The sequence below is a fragment of the Maylandia zebra genome, linkage group LG7, assembly GCF_041146795.1.
Source record: "Maylandia zebra isolate NMK-2024a linkage group LG7, Mzebra_GT3a, whole genome shotgun sequence".
Classification (NCBI taxonomy): Eukaryota; Metazoa; Chordata; class Actinopteri; order Cichliformes; family Cichlidae; genus Maylandia; species Maylandia zebra.
In genome coordinates, this window is record NC_135173.1 from 62,944,649 (window position 1) to 62,963,505 (window position 18,857).

The window sequence follows — 18,857 nt, forward strand, 5'->3', positions numbered from 1 at the left end:
ATGATCCTCACAGTCTCGCTTTACACAGAGACCTTGGACCTCATTCACAGCACTGTGTAGAGACAAATATGTAGATAGGTGCTTAAACCATGCAAATGCTTTAAACACCAGTCCACAAAAAAATTCAATTTTGTCCCATGAAGTTGTTCTTACTCTGCACAGAAATGTGCAACTCCCAACGGTTTGTGTATGTGCAAATGATCAAAATGTAAACACACATGCATTGTACAAATAGTAATTCATATAGTGCCAAACGAGGAAAAAAAAGTTGCCTCAAGGCACTTTTTACTGTAAGGTAAAGATCCTAGAGTGTTCAACAATCAAATAACCCCCTATGAACAAGCACATTGTGACGGTGAGAAGGAAGAATTTCCTTTTAGCAGGAAGAAACCTCCAGCAGAATGAAGGACCGCAGAAGGCAGTCCAGAATAAATCTGTTTCATTATCCTAAACAAAACTTTAAGAACAACATGCACACTCGTTTTGTTTGCAAATGACAAACACTTTTGCACACATATTAGTGAATTTGGCCCCTTAGCATGTTGGTTGTGAGTGTGACCTCTATTTGTCTTACATTTTAGCAATTACCTTAACTGAAAAATCACCACCAACTGGTGAGCTTTGAAGCTTTAGACAACAAATGAATGTAAAAATACCCCTGCCAATGATCTGGATTAAATTCAGCTGAATCAGTTGTACATACACATGCTCTGACGGCAGTTGCAAATTTGTTTTGCGTATTCAGCATATACCTGTAATTCTCTGGCAAACTGTCCAGTGTGTACCCTGCCTCTTACCCTTTGACAGCTGGGATAAGTGGATAAGCTGTTAACAAAATAAATAGACCATATTATTCAGTCCAAGCTTGATTTCCAGCGAACGAGCTAAAATAATGTACCCTACAGTAACTACCCAGTCTGGAACAACAGTAAGTAAGGTAAAGACGGATGATTTTCATTAAATGCATTTATATGATAGAGTTCACTAAACACTTAAAGTAAAAATTCAGGTCATTTAAATGCTGTTTTTGCTCTGTGTTAGCTAGATATGTAAATGCACAACTGTACATGCTGGGAATACCAGATTAAAATAAAATAGACTAAACAAAAAAAAAAGAAGCTATAACCGCAAGGGTAAAGGTCATGACAACCAATTCTTAAAATTTTGCAATAAAAATGGTAACATGTTAACATTTAGCCTTTCACCACTGCTAATTTAAGAGATAAAGATGCAATTTGCAAGCTAGTTTTTAATTACATTAAATACATTAGTATTAGCTCAGGTAGACCAACTAAAATATACACTAGATCACCAGTGATTCATTCCTTGGAAACTTTGATAATTACAACAAAGTTTCAAGTAAATATTTTAATTTGTGAAAGTGAAATGGAAAATTGTCCCTCACAGCAGTGCTCAGTGTGCCTCACTTTGAGATAAGACTTGTAACCATCCTGAGCAGCTTTTGTGCAATCGTTGTTGATAAATGAATTTAATGTCTTTATAGAACACCAGGCTGAACGTGACATGATGACATCTTTTGCTGAAGGTCCCGGCATTGTGAGCGCATCCACTGATTGCATTGTGTATGTGAAAAACACTCTGCCTGTTACTAACAATGCTATTTTATTTGGCCTAATGAGTTGAAACTGCAGTGTCTTCATTAGTGCACATAATGTGACACTCTTCTGTACTGCAGGGTGGTACTGCAGATGTACTATGTAGTTTAGTCACATAGACAAATCTTGCCTGCAGCTCTGAGGTGGAGATCAAGACATTTAGATTTTTTTTAATCCAGCATGTGTGATAATTACCTGAATGAAAACCAGCCACCAGTTGGCTGGTTGGCAGACTGAGCTGCCACACTCCCCCTCCTCAGTTTTTCTCTCCATGTTGACGACCAATTGGCTCAGTTCTGTTCTCACACTTCCTAACCACCTGTCCTGCTCAGTCAGAGCGGCAGCATGGATCAACTTTTGTTGGCCGGAAGCTTTGAGCATGGAATACAGGAGTGAGGAAGGCAAAGCCCTGACCAAAGAGATTATACCCGGATATTATCACAGGCACCTGAAAATAGCAAGCCGAAGTGGTCAGAAAGCTTGCAGTGACCTGGCAAGGTTTTACAGGTTTTGTGTTGGCATCTGCAGAGATGCAGTGGGACATCAGCAGAAACAATGCCAGCTGGAAACTCGCTATCGTCAATACATAGTACGACCTAAACGGCCTGCTTTGTGCATCGTTTTCATGTGATGATTCTCATAATCTGCTAAAAGCCGAATGTTCTCACATGGACAAGCTCAGTGTGTCTTTTCCAAATAGAGAAAGCATATCATGTCTGGACAGATCTACATTTATCCATCTTTAATCCATATTTTCTGTTCCGCCATCCACCTACCATCTATCCATCCATCCTGTCCATATTTGTTCTCAGTAGAGGTTCTTCTATCCTAGTGTTTTGTCAGAGGTCTGATGGTAGAGTCGCATATGTTGCTCTCAGCCTGAGCAGGTGGCCAACTGTTGGCGGAGAAAACACTCAAATCACTGCTAACAGTTATGCATATGGTAAAGGCCTTCCATCCTCGACACCGTCCATCATTCATTCATTCCATGACCATTCATTCATCCATTCAAATAAACAGATTCCTGTTAGATACTTAAAGAAACAAAAAGTTGACTATGGAAAGAAAACACTCCTCAATAAGTATTGTGTACTTGTGTTTGTACAAATTACAGTAAATTAATATGCTCTGTACCACTTTTACTTTTAAACATTATCAAGAACTATGTGCCAAATGTCAACTTTTAGGGTAGATTTACTAATCACATTCCTCTCAAGGTTATTATAGTTAACTAAAACGAAACTAATAGCTAAAGCTAGATGTAAAAAAAAAAAAACAAAAAAAACATTTTAGTTAAAATACAAATTTAAAGGAACTCAAACGATTTTTTAAACCTATAAAACAGATTAAAATAGAATAAAAATCAGAGCAGAAATATCCGTTGTTTAAGTATCAGCGTGTCTTTTATCCTGTCTTCCTTCTCTCAGCCCAACCGGTCGCAGCAGATGGCCACGCCCCTCCCTGAGCCTGGTTCTGCTGGAGGTTTCTTCCTGTTAAAAGGGAGTTTTTCCTTCCCACTATCGCCAAAGTGCTTGCTCATAGGGGGTCATATGATTGTTGGATTTTTCTCTGTATCTATTATTGTAGGATCTACTGTATAATATAAAGCCCCTTGAGACGACTGTTGTCGTGATTTGGTGCTGAATAAATAAAACTGAATTGAATTGTTAGTTTGTATCGAAATTGTATCAAAACTTGCCTGATGAGTTTTTGATGGACATGTTCATTCAGACTTTGGAGGTCTACAAGACTGAGACACCACTGCTTTTAATAATTTCCTTTTTTATTGTAATACCTGTACGGATTTTTCAAATTCTCCCATTTACTGAAAACAATAAAGCTACCACAAAAGACTAAGCTAAAATGAAATATTAAAAATAAATAAATAAATAAACTGAAACAAGAAAGGACATTAGAAACTAAACTTAATTAAAAGCAAAGATTGCTATTGGAGCTTAGCTTGCTATAACATAAAGCAGCTGCAATATAAATTGCAGTAGCTTAACTTCCACTTTAAATGATATTTATAGTATGACATCCTTTAATGAGGAACAGATTGGTGGTAGTTAATAGTGCAGTGGTTGAAAGGCTTTCTAGCAGGTGTCCAGAGGATATACAGCAGCTAAGCTCAGAGCTAGTTCTATAAAGCTTCTCTTGCTCAGAATCACTGTCTTTTAATTAACCAATCCTCCTTAGAGACATGGGGAGCATGGGAAGTGTGCGTCACACATGCACACTTAACACACAGGCTAAAATGAGTGTGTGCTGAAAAAAAATCTATCCAGATTTACTTCTCTTATAATCTTTTGGCTGGAAACCAAAAAAAAGAAAAAAAAGAAAAAAACCCTCCAAAAACATGCAGCATCTACCTGGATTGAGGCCAAAACCAAACCTTTTGACTTCACAACAAATGAGCAAATGCAGTAAACCGTACCACCCACTGAGATGTCCAGCAAGCCAATCAGACGGTCAGTCTTGTATTTCTTCCTTGTTCATTTCCACTAAGGCAAGGTGCCTTTGAGCCTGAATGTATTAGGCAGGATGATCACCTTTCTCTGCCAAACCTTCAGGCTTTGTTGAGAAGATGAAGACAGTTTACAGAATGGAGATAAAGGCCGGAGCTAAATGCTTTGACTGAATGTTATCTTTGTTGCTCCATTTCCACGTATCATCTGATGTTTACCAAATGAAAAATGACGCCACAAAACTGTGATTACTTAAAAATAAGCCACACCAAACTTTGCCTGGAAAACAGATCATTCTCATCATTTGACTTGTGAGCTGAGCGCTTGTGTATGTTCTAGGAATAATAACGCCACGCGTAGCACAGCTAACCTAACAGATCAGATTAGTATCTGTGAAATCACAGCTGATTAGGATTTGCGCGTGTGTGTGTGCGTGTGTGTGTCCTAATGCACTCTGGAACATCTAAATTAATTCCCTATGCTTTATCCTCTAAAAACATAAGTGACCTACTTTAGACATTATTACTATTTTCCACAGTTGCAGTTTTAATCCCTTTGGATAAATGTGTGAGAGACAGAGGGGTAAAAAAGAGAAGGTGTGTGTGTGTGTGTGTGTGTGTGTGTGTGTGTGTGTGTGTGTGTGTGTGTGTGTGTGTGTGTGTGTGTGTGTGTGTGTGTGTGTGTTTTGCAGAGAGTGAGGGAGGAACTTTTATTTTTTCCCCAGTGATGAGCAAAGCAGTTAAAATCTCCTGGCATCTGGAAAGTTGTGATGGCATTATGAGGACTAATGATCTGAGGATTCCAGCTGTGTGTGCTCACAAGTGTGTGTTTGTGCATGGACGGGAATGTGTTACCATAAAAGTAATTGTCTAGCTTGTGGGACTGATGAGTCAAAGACTGCTCACTATTGTGCCGTTGTCCAGAACTCCTAATTAAACTCTATTCTTTCTTTTTCTTTCCCCATTTCCTTCTCCATCACCCTGTTTCCAGCAGCTGAGGGAGGTCATCATGAGTCAATGAGGCAGGCTGACTTGCTTCTGGACCCCGCAGTGACTTCCAACCTCTCGGCCACCCCTGGGATTGGAGACAAAGCTGGGGCTAACAACAAGGATACAATGGATGGGCCTCACACTGGTCCTGATGCTGGGTCTGAAGCTTGGCCTGAGGCAAAAGTGTTTGCTGAAGCCAGAACAGCAGTTTGGACAGAAACAGAAGCAGGAGTGCGTGCTGAAGCAGGTGGCAAAGTCTTTACCGAGACTGGGATTATGACAGGAACTGGTGCTTGGGCTGAAGTCGGAGCAGAATGGAGGCCCGTAGACACAGAAGGGGAAGACCTGCCGAGCATGCCTGGGGACACAGCTCCCTGGCTGGGGCAGCGGAGGCTACAGACAGATGGAGAGGAAAGAAGAGAGCAGGCAGCTTTCTCATCTGTCCTAACCATGCTGGCAGAGACAGCAGAGCTGCAGGCTCCAGTGGTTGGAAAACCTTTAGGGCTGCTGTCTAAAGCTGCTTGGACCAAAAGCTCCTCTTCATCATCGGCCAAAGCCACCTCCTCCTCTACGACAAAAGCATCCTCTTTGCCTTCTTCCTCCACATCCTCCTCCTCTCCAGCTAGTACACTACAAGACAGTCACACAGCAGGATCACAGAATATATCTGTGCTTGTTGTCAACACTAAATACTCCAACAGCAACAGTAGCCCCACCATTGGTATGTAATATTTCTGCCATTTGAATATGTTTCACATTTTTACAATGATTACGTGTTAGCAACCATAACTAGACACTGCTGACTAAAAAATAGTTTTTTCCTAAAAAGGAAAAACAAGAGAAACAGTGTAAGGAGTTGATGAAATTGTGTGTTCATCAGCATGAGTATTTTTCACTAATTATCTTGGTAAGTAGTGGTTAGACTTCGAGTACAACAGGGAGCAATGCAATTTTGAGGAAACATAACTGAGATGAAGTTTACTGTCTTCATCTTCGCTTTCGTCATTTCTCCTACAAATATAATACATACAGTTAAAAAATAACTTTAGTTTAAATATAAAAAAAATGTTTTTTTCAGTAAGCATTGATTTGCATACACATCATGATATAAGCTAAAATACATTTAGGTTTTTTTTTGATTAAACTAATCGGTTCTAAGATTTTTGAATTAGCATTAAGCGGCTAATTAGTTATAGCTAATTAGCCTGCTAGCTTAGCTTTCATCTAAGATCCACTGCTGTTAACAAGAAATCTGGGCCTGTTTTTGCTCCAAACACTGGTTCATGGGTTACATGCAATGCAACGGTGTCCTGTATACAAAGTATAATTCATCTGCTGTGGTTCATGCTACATAATGAAAAATGCTAGTTTGGGTGGATGTTTCATACTATAGCCTGACCCTCAGGATTCTGGTATCACTTCAGTGTAGTTAAAAGAATGAAATGAAACAACCCATGCAGTCTATACAGTCTGCTTAGACAGGCAGGAAGCATGCTATTTATACTAGCATAACAAAGCTGTTTGACCCTCTGACTCCGGCCAAACTTTAAACTAGCATAAAATAGGATCACACTGTTACCCACCCACCAACATTTAGCTACTGGAGCTAAACGTGTGTGGAGCTGTGTGTGTGACTTGCAAATTGTCTCAGCAGTTTCTCACCTTTCTGAATAGCAAGACTCCTCTGAGGATTATGTGCCACTGAACGATCATGCACAACAATGTAGTATTGTATTTGGCATCCCGTGAAAAGTAATCATAAAGAGACTGCTTTAATGTGATCACCTGATTGCAGGGACTGTGGAATTTAATTGCTCCCCCTAATTGAATAATGGCATGCATTAACTCTGCTTACGTCATTGCACAAAGGCCTATTGTGGCAATAATAAGTGAATAGCAAACAGTCAGCTAATTTTGCTCAGCTTTTGTTTTTTTTAAGCCTACAGCACACTTTCACACAGCGAAATCGGCTTTGATGTCATCTTTTATGAATCGTCATTCTTAACTACTTTCATCAAATTGTAATTTTCAGCATTGCTATCATCACAGCCACTTAGGCGCATCATCTTCATCATCCCATCATCGCCCTCACTATTTTGTCAGCATCCTTCATGTCCTGTCCCATTTCATCACCTTCGTATCTCCCCTGCTTCCTGTCATGCCATCATTATCTATAGCGCTGACATCAGCAAGGTAAATCCTTCACATATATTTTAGCTTCTGATCAACGAGTGAGCAGAAAGCTAATATCCTGTTGCTCAGAGTTTTGTGTCACATAACAAGCACAATATTTGAAGTCGTCAGGTGTTGATAAGAATGAATCCGCAGCTTGGTCTGAAAAGGTTCATTGATCGCCTGGCTCTTGTTTACTTTAGCTTCCTCTACACTCATCAATATGCGTCTCGCATCAGTATGTAGATGGATTAAACAAACCCCTTTCATTTAAATGCCTCTCTGGTTCACATTTTATAATTGGATTTCTATTTCCCATTCAAAATTGAAACTATCATGCAGTCCATCTAAGTGCTTTCAATTGGACAAAAACCTCATCTTTTTCATTCATGACAAAAGTGAAAACTGAGTCTTGCTGGTTTGCTGTTATCAGGCAACTGGTTCCTTTGCATCACTTTATTTAGATTTAAATACCCCTATGGCAGTGCTTTAATGAGGATTTAAGAGACATTGCTCTAAACTTGGTTGCTCAGGGGTCTTTGCATATATGCATATAGGTGTGGTATGAGTAGGTTAAAACTGTGTTTACACTTTTTAAGAGTCAAATATTACAGATTCAGGTCAAAGACAAGTGTAGCTGCATTAGTGTTTGCTATCAGCCTGTAGTCTCTTATGTTATATATTGCATACGCTGTATGTAGGTCAGCAGATGATATAAAATACCAAAAATAGCACCAATACTTTCAAGTGTCTTATCTTTCTGCAGTTCATGTTTGACCTAATATAAGATGTATGGTTCATTCAGGACCACTATAATCAACAGATGAGCGATACTTCTGTATGCAGCACACTGGCATTGTTTATGGACCTCTCCATCCTTTGCTGTGCACACATGGGAAAACTGTAGTGGGGGTGGGAAAAAGCAAGACCCCCAAACAGAACAAAGCAGGCATCACTGACGTCAGACACAGCATTCATTTAAGTTAGAAATACTGTGAAAGGAAGTGCTGAAGTGGTGGGTCACAAAGTGGCTTGCAGATCTGTAGCAATTGTTGCAGCTTGAATTGTGTACCCTGTTTGAGATGAACTAGCTGAACTAATGCTGTGCTCCATTTAAATCCGAAAAAAGGCTGAGTAGTTTTTATATTCAGAGTCTCTGGAAATCCTTTATTATGACTGATTTTCATGTTTTCTGCCCTACAGAGGACTCAGTGAGCAGCCTGCCGGCCTGGGATCTCCCTACAGTTCCCGAATCACTCCTGTCCACAGTGGGTGACCATGATGTCACACTTCCTGCCAATGTCACCAGCCCTTTCTCCACCCACCAGTGGAACACCACTGCACCTGTGCGCACCAGAAACGCCTCACGGCGTCCGACCACCACAACAACCACCACCACCATAAAGATGCCTCTGTCTCCCACTACCAGCTCAACTTTACCATTCCCCACAACTGCAAGAGCACAAACACCACCAGAATCCAGCACGGCTACACACATCACAAGCCAGGACACTGTGACCAATGACAGTCTTCAGCTGACAACAGTAACTACAACAACACCCTTAATGACCACTCTTACTGTGACCACCGATGATATGATGAATCAGGCAGCAACCACTGGGAACAATGCAACGTTATCGCCAAATACCAGTGCTGCAACCACTACGCAGCAAACAACAAGCATCAGACTTACCACAACAACTCAACCTGCAACCACTACAACAACCACACCTGCCCCGACTACTGCTTCTACTACTACTCTTCCCCCGACTACTACCACCAGCACCAGCACCACCACCACAACTACTACCACTACCACCCCTGAGCCCACTACTACTACCACCATGGCTACCACGACTACTACAGCTCCCACTACTACTACTTCTACCACAACAACAACAAAGGCGCCTGCTACCACTGTGTTCATCCAGACTACTCCATCTCCTCCTCCATCTAGTACCAGTGCAGAGGAAAGTCCTCTGCCATGCAACATTACTGAAAAGTTTTGGGTTAGAACAGGTAAGAAACCAAAACATCACCGGTAAGCGATAATGAGATAATGATGGATTTCTTAACATTTATAGAAACTGTGTGAAAGATGAGGAAGAATAAGTAAAGCTAGTAAGATGAATGGCTAGGACATCAGAGAGCTCTCATAAAAATAATCTAGGTACTGCATGTCCTTTAAATTACATAAAGTACACTCAGTGTTAAGTACAGGCAGACTTTACCATCTTATCTTCCAGAAAAAATAATGAAGTAATAATGAATGCACACAAAATGCCGCATTTGAGAGTCAGGCAGAAAGTGCCTATTATGTGGCCAACATGTCAGTAGAGGTGCACAAATTAATTAAAACTTGGATAAAAGTAAGTACAGCCTTTCCCCATTAACAAATATAAAAAGCCACACATCACACATTAGTGAGCATTTGATTGCACATAGCAGCGATGCTGTGGTTTTTTTTAAAGCTTTTAATAGTACTTGAGCTTGTTCATGATATATAAGTAAGTATACTTTAAGTTTACAGCAGAAGCAGTGCTGATAGATTTATTAAAGCATAAAAATTATGTAAATGTGCACATATGAAGACATAGTGCACGGTGATTGAGAACTAATTACATTTTTTCATCTTCACAGTGTTATCTATTGAGCTGCGCAGGAACCGCTTAGACCTCATACTGAAACATCACCTCTCCAAAGGTCTGAGTCATGCCTTGCAGAGAGCCCTGAATGACTCCACTGTTTATGCACAGGTCAGTGTTTCTTCATCATCGTCTTCTTCTTTTTCTATAAGCTCCGCTCACTGGTTTTTCATGTATGACATGTCTGAGGGTAGCAACACGGTGGGGAGGTATGTGGAAGGAGTGAGAAATTGGTTCAAGGTGGGGTGGGATTACATCAGGGATCTGTTCCAAGCCCCCTCTTGTCTGCAGTGGTAATGGACAGGTTGATAGAGGAGGACAGAGAGCTCTATAATGTTTGCAGATGACATTATGATCTGCAGTGAAAGTAGGAATCAGGTGGCAGAGGAAGAGGAGTGAAAGTCATTAGAAGCAAGACAGAATACATGTGTGTGAATGAGAAGAAGATGGATGTTACAATGAATATATGAAGTGAAGAAGAGAGTGGAGGCAGGGCGGAGTCGATGAAGATGAGTGTCAGCAGTGATAAAGATAGCAGAAGAGTGAAGGAGAAGCTTGACAAGATGCTGGTGATACATGCTATGATGTATGCTTCGGAGACTGTGGCATGAACGAAAAGACAGGAGTTCAAACTGGAGATGAGATCGTTTGGAGGTGTGCAGAGGAGAGAAAGTGGATATTCTGGGCAAAGGATGTTGAAAGGGTGTCCTGCCAGACACGAGAAGAGAAAGAGCACAGACAAAATTAATGGATGTAGTGAAGGATAAGGTGAGATGGAGGGGGACGATCTGCCGTGGTGTTTCCTAAAGGGACTCTGAAAAGAACCAACTGTGTGCTTTCAGCCCCCTCCTAAAAGCTCAAACTCCCTTGAAGTTTAGTTCAGCTTCATTCAAGGTGACCGAAGAGGCTGCGCTTTTTTTTCTTTTTGCCATTACTGTAACCACAGACATCTGTTTGTGTAATAAGGGTCCAAAAGAAAAGGTCAGTAATGGCAAGGCATTTGTTAAATTATTACTGGTAAAGATCAAAAACATAATAAAAATCATAAAAACAATGATGTTGGGTTACTTCCTGTAATCCCTGGTTCTCTGATAGCAAAGTAAAGGGTTTCACTGTGGGAATCGTCGTGGTGTGGCCAACTACGGAAGCTCCAGTGACATCATGTCTCTCTATGACGAACCTGTGCTCAGAGCTCCGCCCCCTCATACTAACACAGCTGACCAGCCCATAACTACCAAACACTGTACATAAAAGATGGACATATCTAGCGTTGTTTTCTGGACATTTTGAAGCATCAAACATCTTTTTTTGGAGCCAGTAGTGATCAGAGGGTGCTAAGCTAGCAGCTAACACTAGTATGCTCAACTAATAATTTGTATTTCGAGCAATTCACAATAATTAATTATTGCTAATTAGATCAGAAAGATCAGACCACAGCAGCAATGGATAAGTGGCTAGAAGACATATGTCAGAAGCAAATAAAATGGCTATTAAGGCTAATACAAGTTTTTTGCATACACATTATTAATCTTCTAGTGCATTTAATACTGCAGAAGAAATTTTGTAGATCTATAAATTATATTTAAAAGGACCACGCCGCAATGCTGCAGTCAAATCTTTTTGTTGTGTTTCTGTTTTGCCATGATTTTTGCTCTTCATGTGTGCTCAGATATTCTATATGTGAGTGTGTCATCAGTTTACAATACTTTTCATCACATGCTCCTCCTCATTCACTTCATAAGGATTCACATGAAGGGTGCTAGAGAGGTGACTAATGCAGACTGTGGTTGAGTCTGAATTGTTATGACCTGCTGAATATCGAGGCAGTTTACTCAGAGGTTATTACGCACCCTTGTACTGTCTCTCTCTCTCTCACATGCGCTACAATGTAAAACAAATTAAGAATGAGCTATTACGTTTTTTTCATTCACATAATTTTCCCATTCTGCTGTTTTTTTCCGTATCATGTCTCTGTTCTGACTTTTGTTTCCTTTGCATATTTCTCAGTGTTTACATTTCTCATATTGCTCCCTTTCTCCGTCTCCCTCCAATCTGATTGTTCCCTGGGTTTAAGTCGATTGATTTTCTGCCAACCTGTCTGTCTCACTTGTCTGTTTGTACGCCTGTTGGGCCTGCCCGGCTCTGTCTGTCCACCTGCCTCCCTTCATCTTGCTGTCTGTCTGTCTTCATCTTTTTTTTTTTCTTTCTATTTTTATCCAGTTGTTTGTGAGCTCACGCTGGAGTGACTCAGTATCTCAAAGCTGCAGTCCACTTTCATCTAACCCTCCTGCAACACATACACACAACCTCAATCTCCTGAGTTTTCATCCTATCCATCAGATAACGTAAGCTATTATTTGGCAGTCAGGATCAGTCCTTTGACAATAGAAACAACAAGAGGAAGGAAACAGATCTTTAAAAGCAGTGATACGCAGGCGAAACATTGCTTCAGCGTGGGCAGGGATTGTCAAACAGCATGAAATTAACTTGCAGGTTACATTTAATATGTTGTGTCATTGAACCATGTCTTTTAACATAATTGCTTTTTCAGCTACTGTACTGGAATCTCCATAAATGAGTCATTAATAGTTTGTGTGCTTCTTTAGTAAATAGGTGGGCAAAACAAAGAATACAAGCTAACAAGCTGACAGTTACAGAGTGCTTATGGTTAGAAGATTGCGTCACAGGATCGAGTTGACTTTCACTTGTTTTCCTTGTAGCCAGGAAACCAGCCGTAACACCGGAGGACATGAGGACAACCAGTCTGTTCCTGCAACCGCACATAATATCTGCAAGAAATACTTTGACTTTCCCACTCTTCTTCATTTTAGCCCTTAAAATGAGAGCTTCAAAAGCTCTTTTTTGTTTTCTAATGATATGCAAAACCCAAAGGTAGGGTGCTGGAATAAAGGAATGTGTCGCTGAGTATAATTAAAAACTAAAGAAGAAACTGGGGCTAAAGCTTTGACAAGAACTTAAAACAGAAAAGGGCTTAAACAAAGATGGCAGGTAGCTATAGTTTGAAAAACTGTGTGAACTTTCTTTCGTTTCTGTTTGCATGGAAAGTAGAGGGGATAAGAGTAGGAGAGAAGGTTAATGAGATACAGTTTCACTAAGAAGGATGTGTTATTTTTGAGAAATGGACTAGCCGGGGAAGCCAGGGAAGAGAGGAGAGGAAAAAGAAGGATGAAGAAAGAGGAAGACGCCATAGTAACACAAGCTACAGCAGCTCAGTGTGGTTGAAGGTAGAGGAAAGTGGGCAGTGTATAGTTCCAGAAATACAAGCCTTGACTCACCGCCGATTGTTGTCTGTGTGTGTTTTTCCGGGACACGGTTCATCAGATTCATGACTGGTGAGGGCTCAAGCTATAAAATTCCCTTGAGTCAGATTTGACTTAAAAAAAAATGCCAGGATTATAAGTATTCATAGTCTGATACATTTATATTTGAAGCCCATCGCTTGAGAACAACATGTATCAGACAAAGATGCTTGGTGTACAGTGTAGTTTTCTAAGCTCGTGTCACCTGGTAGAGTTGATTTCTGCTCTGATATGGTTTCTGCAGTTCTTTGCAGTGTGTATGCTTTAAAATGAGCACACAAATCCACTAGGTAAACAATGCTTTAAAGACAGTCTGCCTTGAAATACAGATATAAATGTAGTTTTAAAAAACAAACTCCAACCTGTATTGTTCTCCTCTGCATCTCTGTCACAGGTGGAACACGATGACTGCAGCCCCCACAACGTGACGCTGGGATACTACGTGACCAACGGGAAAACTGTCTACATTTCCGCCATGGTTGTCAGAGCCCTGAATGTTTACGGTTTTGACAAGCTGCTGTCGGACATCAGGCAGCACACGCCATTGGTTAAGGCAGTTCTGGTTCCCGTGGCAACCTGGGTGCCTGCTCCAAATATTCACCTGCAGCTGAAAACAGGTGATGAAAGCAAACAAAAAAATGAGATATGATGGAGCAGTTTTACTCAAGAGGCTCTCACAGCACCAGCTTGATTAGGATCTGGTGATGGAGGTGGAGTATGAGAGGAAGCAGAAGTTAAAGATGTATAGAGAAAGGGAGGGAGAGAGAACGCAGGGAGGAGGACACAGAGGAAGAGTAGAGCTGAGTCAAAATTAGAAAATTTTGATTACATGTCTGCTCTCCTTTACTCTTCTCTGATACCCTAAATCCCATACAAACTTCCACGACTGCAGAGCAAAGGCAAATTGCTCCATTCATTCAGACAGCCTGGTAAGCCTCTTAAAAAAACACATTTCAGCATGCCCACCCAGACACACATCGAAACCTCATGGGAGCAAAAGTAGGACAATGAATGCAATTATTGAATTGTTAGTTAAAATATACATGCACAGATTAGATTTCCTTAAAAAATAAGTATTGTACTTTTTAAATCTGTAGAATTTGGTACTTTTGAATTGGTATCACTAATTATATTATTAATTTCGGTTCAGTTGTATTTATATAGCAGCACTGCATAACAGCAGGCACCTTTAGCCACTTTATGTTGTAAAGTTAAGACCCTCCACAGTCAGATGATTTCTTATTAGCAAGCATATGGCAAAAGTGGTGAAGAAGAACTCTCAGTGCATCGTGGAAAGTATCCCAGCAACCCGAGGATAATTAAGGGACTGTACAGGGTCACTGAATCCAGCCTAACTATAAGCTTTGTAGCCTCATTTTATAAGCAGAAGGAGTGTCTGTCTCCCGAATCCAAACTGGGAGCTGGTTCCACTGGAAACCCCAAGAATCACAAGTAAGAGAGCAAAGTGCTCTATTGGGATGACGTGATATTATGAGGTCTTTAAGAAATGATGGGGCCCGATCATCAAGAAGCATTTTAAATTCAGCTCTGGTTTTATGGAACTAATGAAGAGAAGCTAATAAGAGAGAGATTTATTTCTCCCAAGAAAAGAAGGAAAGACAATTTACTGTCTATAATTAATCCTTTTCTTAAACTTGCATTCATGAAAAAGAAACATATTAATAACGGGGAGGATAAGAATAATGATCACCTCTGAAATTCTCTTCATTTCGCTGAGGTAATATTGTTTCACGGGCTGAAGATGGTAGTTGTTAATGGGCAGAGAAGGCATTTTTCCATGTAAAATAGTGGTTTAATCCATCCCCCTGCCGTAGAAACTAAAAAATACCAATCATGTTATTGCAGTTTTTTCCTAAGCTTTGTGTACAGTGATACATATCTCTGTACATTTTATACAAATCTCTGTGCATTTTTATCTGTGCATACATTTTTTGGTATGTATGCGACATCTTTTTGTTCCTTTCTAATTAATAAAATTATTTGCAAAAATGTGCAAAAATCTTTGGAAACAAGCTCCCACTATGGTTTTGCTTTAAAAATGTTTTTAGTGTTAATTACAACTTTGACTGCTGTTTATCTAATGTACACTTTTGCATTAGCAACTAATTAGATGTAAAACATTTTCTCAGCAGTCTCATCAGACACACAGTTTCAATTAAAGCTACTTGTTCTGTATTTCATGACTGTAAATGGGCAAACTGGCCCGCTTTGTAAGAATTATTCATTTAAGATATGATTTCTTTTGTATGCAAAGATGAGTGTGTTTATGAAAACCATTACGACTATTCAGTGTATTTAGTGTATGTTCATGAACCCTACATAGTGGCTTTAAGCGACTGAGAACATCTATTTTTTGGCTTTCACGTTTTCTGTAAAAACAACTACAGCTCTCTGCCAATTCCCACACTTTAGCACTTGTAGTGATGTTTGCTGTGTTTGTTGTATCTACTCCTGGATGTGAAGTAGGCACTTGAAGCAGAAATTAAAACCCATTTCTGTGTTGTACAGCTTTAATCCATAAATGTATAGTATATGCCAATTTAGCAGCCACAGACCCATTTACATAAGATTACCAACTGGGTCAGCAGTGTTTGCGCCTGCACAGTGTTGCAGGCTAAGACACCAGTGAATGATGTAGTGTCTTTTTTTTTTTCTTTTTTTGAGAGATGTAGCCCGCACTCATAAGCATCACGGCATTTGAATTTAGGTCAGAATATTTTTCCACCTCTCCTATCCCAGTCGCTACAGAGCTTTTTTTTAAAAAACAGCAAAGAAAGACAAGAGTGCAAGGCGAGAACAGAGGGCGACAACATTAATAACATCTGCTGTAATCTGATAGACTCAATATTGCTTACCCTGTGCCTCCTCGGTGCAGGACTGTGTGACGCTAACATAGAAATACTATTTTCAGTTGTTCTAATTCTAGATAGTGATGATAATCCTCTTTCTGTGTCTCACTGCTTAGGTTTATTGATCACACCGACATTTATATAGGGCACTAATGCCTAAACCACAGCCCCAGATACAGATTCTAGATGCAGCGTGATGAAGTGGATTGCTGAAGAGTTTTTAAATAATTTCTCTTTCCATGATTCTTGTGGTGCAGTAATTCAATTTGTAGCTACAACATTGCCATGACAACAGATTAAACTCTAAATGAAAGTCTGTTATCTGAAGAGCCAGATTTTGGAGCTGGTACCTGAATACGTAGGTTTCTGCTAAAGAAATCACCAGAGAATGGCATTAGAGGCACTGGACACAAGGTTGCCACCCATAAATCAGTTATAATAAATATGAATGTGTCTGACTTTCAAACTAAAGAGTTTTTGTTCAATAATTGGTTTATTTTATCCTTTTAATGACGAGAGCAAAATGAAATACACTTGATTGATAGAGGAGTAAAAAAGCTATCTGCACTGGAAGAGGCTCCCAGGCTCCCGGGCCATTTCTCTGTCTCATCCTGCTGAGCTAACTGCCCATAAAGTGAAAAATTTTAAAGCATCTTACCACCGGTTCATGAAAAAAAAAAAAAAAGGGAACATTGTCAAACTTTGTAGGTTTTTAAAACTGCAGTCTATAAATAATGTTGTTGTTTTTTATGGTTTGTTTTCCAGTATTGAGGTTTGTTGGCCCGACAGACAACATCTACTCCTGCAGTTTTGTTCAGATGTTGGAGCAGAGGCTGGAGAACGCCTTTGATGAAGCTCAGGACAAAGTGCTGGAGACCTACAACACACTCACTGTTGAGGTGCTGCGTGGGGCGTTTTTTATTAGAAAAAACAGACGGACAAATAAGCAGTATTTGCATGCTGCATGCTGAGAAGGTTTACATGAATAATAAAGTCAAATTCTCGTCACTTACCAGAAAACAAGCTTTCTTGATTGTATCCACTCTATAACTAGTCAGAATACCTTATTTCAGGCGTGTGTTTCTTGTGTTTTCTGTGGTAATTGCCTGGTATAAAAGGTCAGACAGTTTTGCAGCAATTTAAAAAAATAAAGAAGAAAATAGCTGTTTTGTTAAACAACTGGAGACACAATCAAAGCTCATTTGTGTGCAATGCTGTTTTATTTTTATTTTTTGAAGCTCTTCTTTCCTCTTTCTTATTTCCTGTCTCTTTCTCTCCATCTGTCAATGTACCCTCATGAATGCAGGATATACTGCACATGCACACACCATCACAATCAGAAGTAGGTCTCAGCATGAAGAGACAGATATATAGGCTCCATTCATAATTTATCCTCTGAAATATTAACACTCATGGAGGAATGTGATGGGAATCCCTCGTACCTTGTATTGCCATCCACTCGTTTACGGTGACTCATTCACATAAGGTTCACAGCACCACCTAGGTCTTATTATATTGTGCTCACTCAAAGTGTAATACTGTGTCTGAAGCTCTGGTATGCATTCTTTATGTGGATTTTTGACATTTGGCATGATACGCTTAGATATTTCAGCAGAAATATTTGAATTATACATGCAGCCGTAGCTGGCTGTTTGTGTGCCCGCTATAAAGTATTGAAGTCATTCTAATATGACAAATATTAGAATGACTATGGGGCACATAGTGTACCATATTTGACAGGCGGATTCAAATAAAAATAATAAAATGTATTTTGTGCTTGTGTGTTTATCCTCAGATCCAGAGTGTCTCCCAGGAGCCTGACTCCCCCTCAGTCACTCTGGTGTATGTGGTGAAAAATCAGGATTCAATACTTAACGGGACAATTTCCAGCAGTCTTCTCAACCAGCTCACTGCTGAGCTGGTGGGGTACTTTCTGTTCTACCCACCGCTGGTCATCGCTGAGCGTAAGTGCATCCATAATACACTCAATACACTTTTATCCATTTAGTTATTTTTTGCACTTACAGCTAAAGTGCTGTACATACATACTGTACATTGACACACAGTAATCGATTATTCATTGTAAGATAGCCATACAGATGCTTTTGGTTTTATTTTCCCCCATTTATGTTTATTGAAAGTTTTAGGTTTATGGCACCCAGAACAAATAGTAATGAAATTTAATTAGTGCATCTGCCATGTTGATTAGCAGAAACAGATTTTGTGAGCATTAAAGCATGCTTTACATCACTTCCAGTGTGGTTTGCTGCAGGTAGGAATCCCATTTTTGAGCAACCGCATTAACAGTTTATGGTACCCATAGACTGTATATAAAAGATGGTTGTAGCCACTGTAATGATCACCACAGGTGAAGTTAAACTTTGTGGCTGATCTGCACTACAAAAAAGCCATACATGTATTCAGATAATCCTTTAAAAATGCTCCAAAAGTCAGAGCCCGTTCTCACTCCCGAGGCGTAATGTAGTGACGACCTGTCAAGTCCAGAGGCCTTCCTGAGGAATGTGAAAGGTGACCTTCAGCGTTCTTTATGCTACGTGCCGGGTTATGGATGAAATCCAGTAGAATGATGCTCCCACGGTAATACACGTTCCAGCCATGTATTCCAGCCCTAACCCTTACCTTATCCCTAACCTTACCCAGCACTTTAATGACGTTAGATAGTGTTTTTCAAAGCGATTTAAGTAAAACAAATGTACATGTGTAGATTCATTCCAAACAGTTCTCATGTTTCCTCATTTTTCCGATCTCGTGATATATGG

The 18,857-nt window shown here is 40.0% G+C and overlaps 1 protein-coding gene across 5 annotated transcripts in view; it reads left to right on the forward strand.

Moving 5' to 3' along the window:
* kiaa1549la (KIAA1549-like a) overlaps nucleotides 1-18,857 on the forward strand; it is a 123,978-nt gene that overhangs the window by 43,874 nt on the left and 61,247 nt on the right. For 4 of the 5 annotated variants that reach the window (XM_024803020.2, XM_024803019.2, XM_024803022.2 and 1 more), the window contains exons 2-7: nucleotides 5,072-5,791; nucleotides 8,446-9,261; nucleotides 9,883-9,998; nucleotides 13,602-13,824; nucleotides 16,843-16,976; nucleotides 17,873-18,041. In XM_024803020.2, coding sequence (XP_024658788.1) covers nucleotides 5,072-5,791; nucleotides 8,446-9,261; nucleotides 9,883-9,998; nucleotides 13,602-13,824; nucleotides 16,843-16,976; nucleotides 17,873-18,041 — 2,178 coding nt within the window. The remainder of the gene's footprint in view (nucleotides 1-5,071; nucleotides 5,792-8,445; nucleotides 9,262-9,882; nucleotides 9,999-13,601; nucleotides 13,825-16,842; nucleotides 16,977-17,872; nucleotides 18,042-18,857) is intronic. The other variant, XM_024803021.2, reaches the window with a different exon arrangement.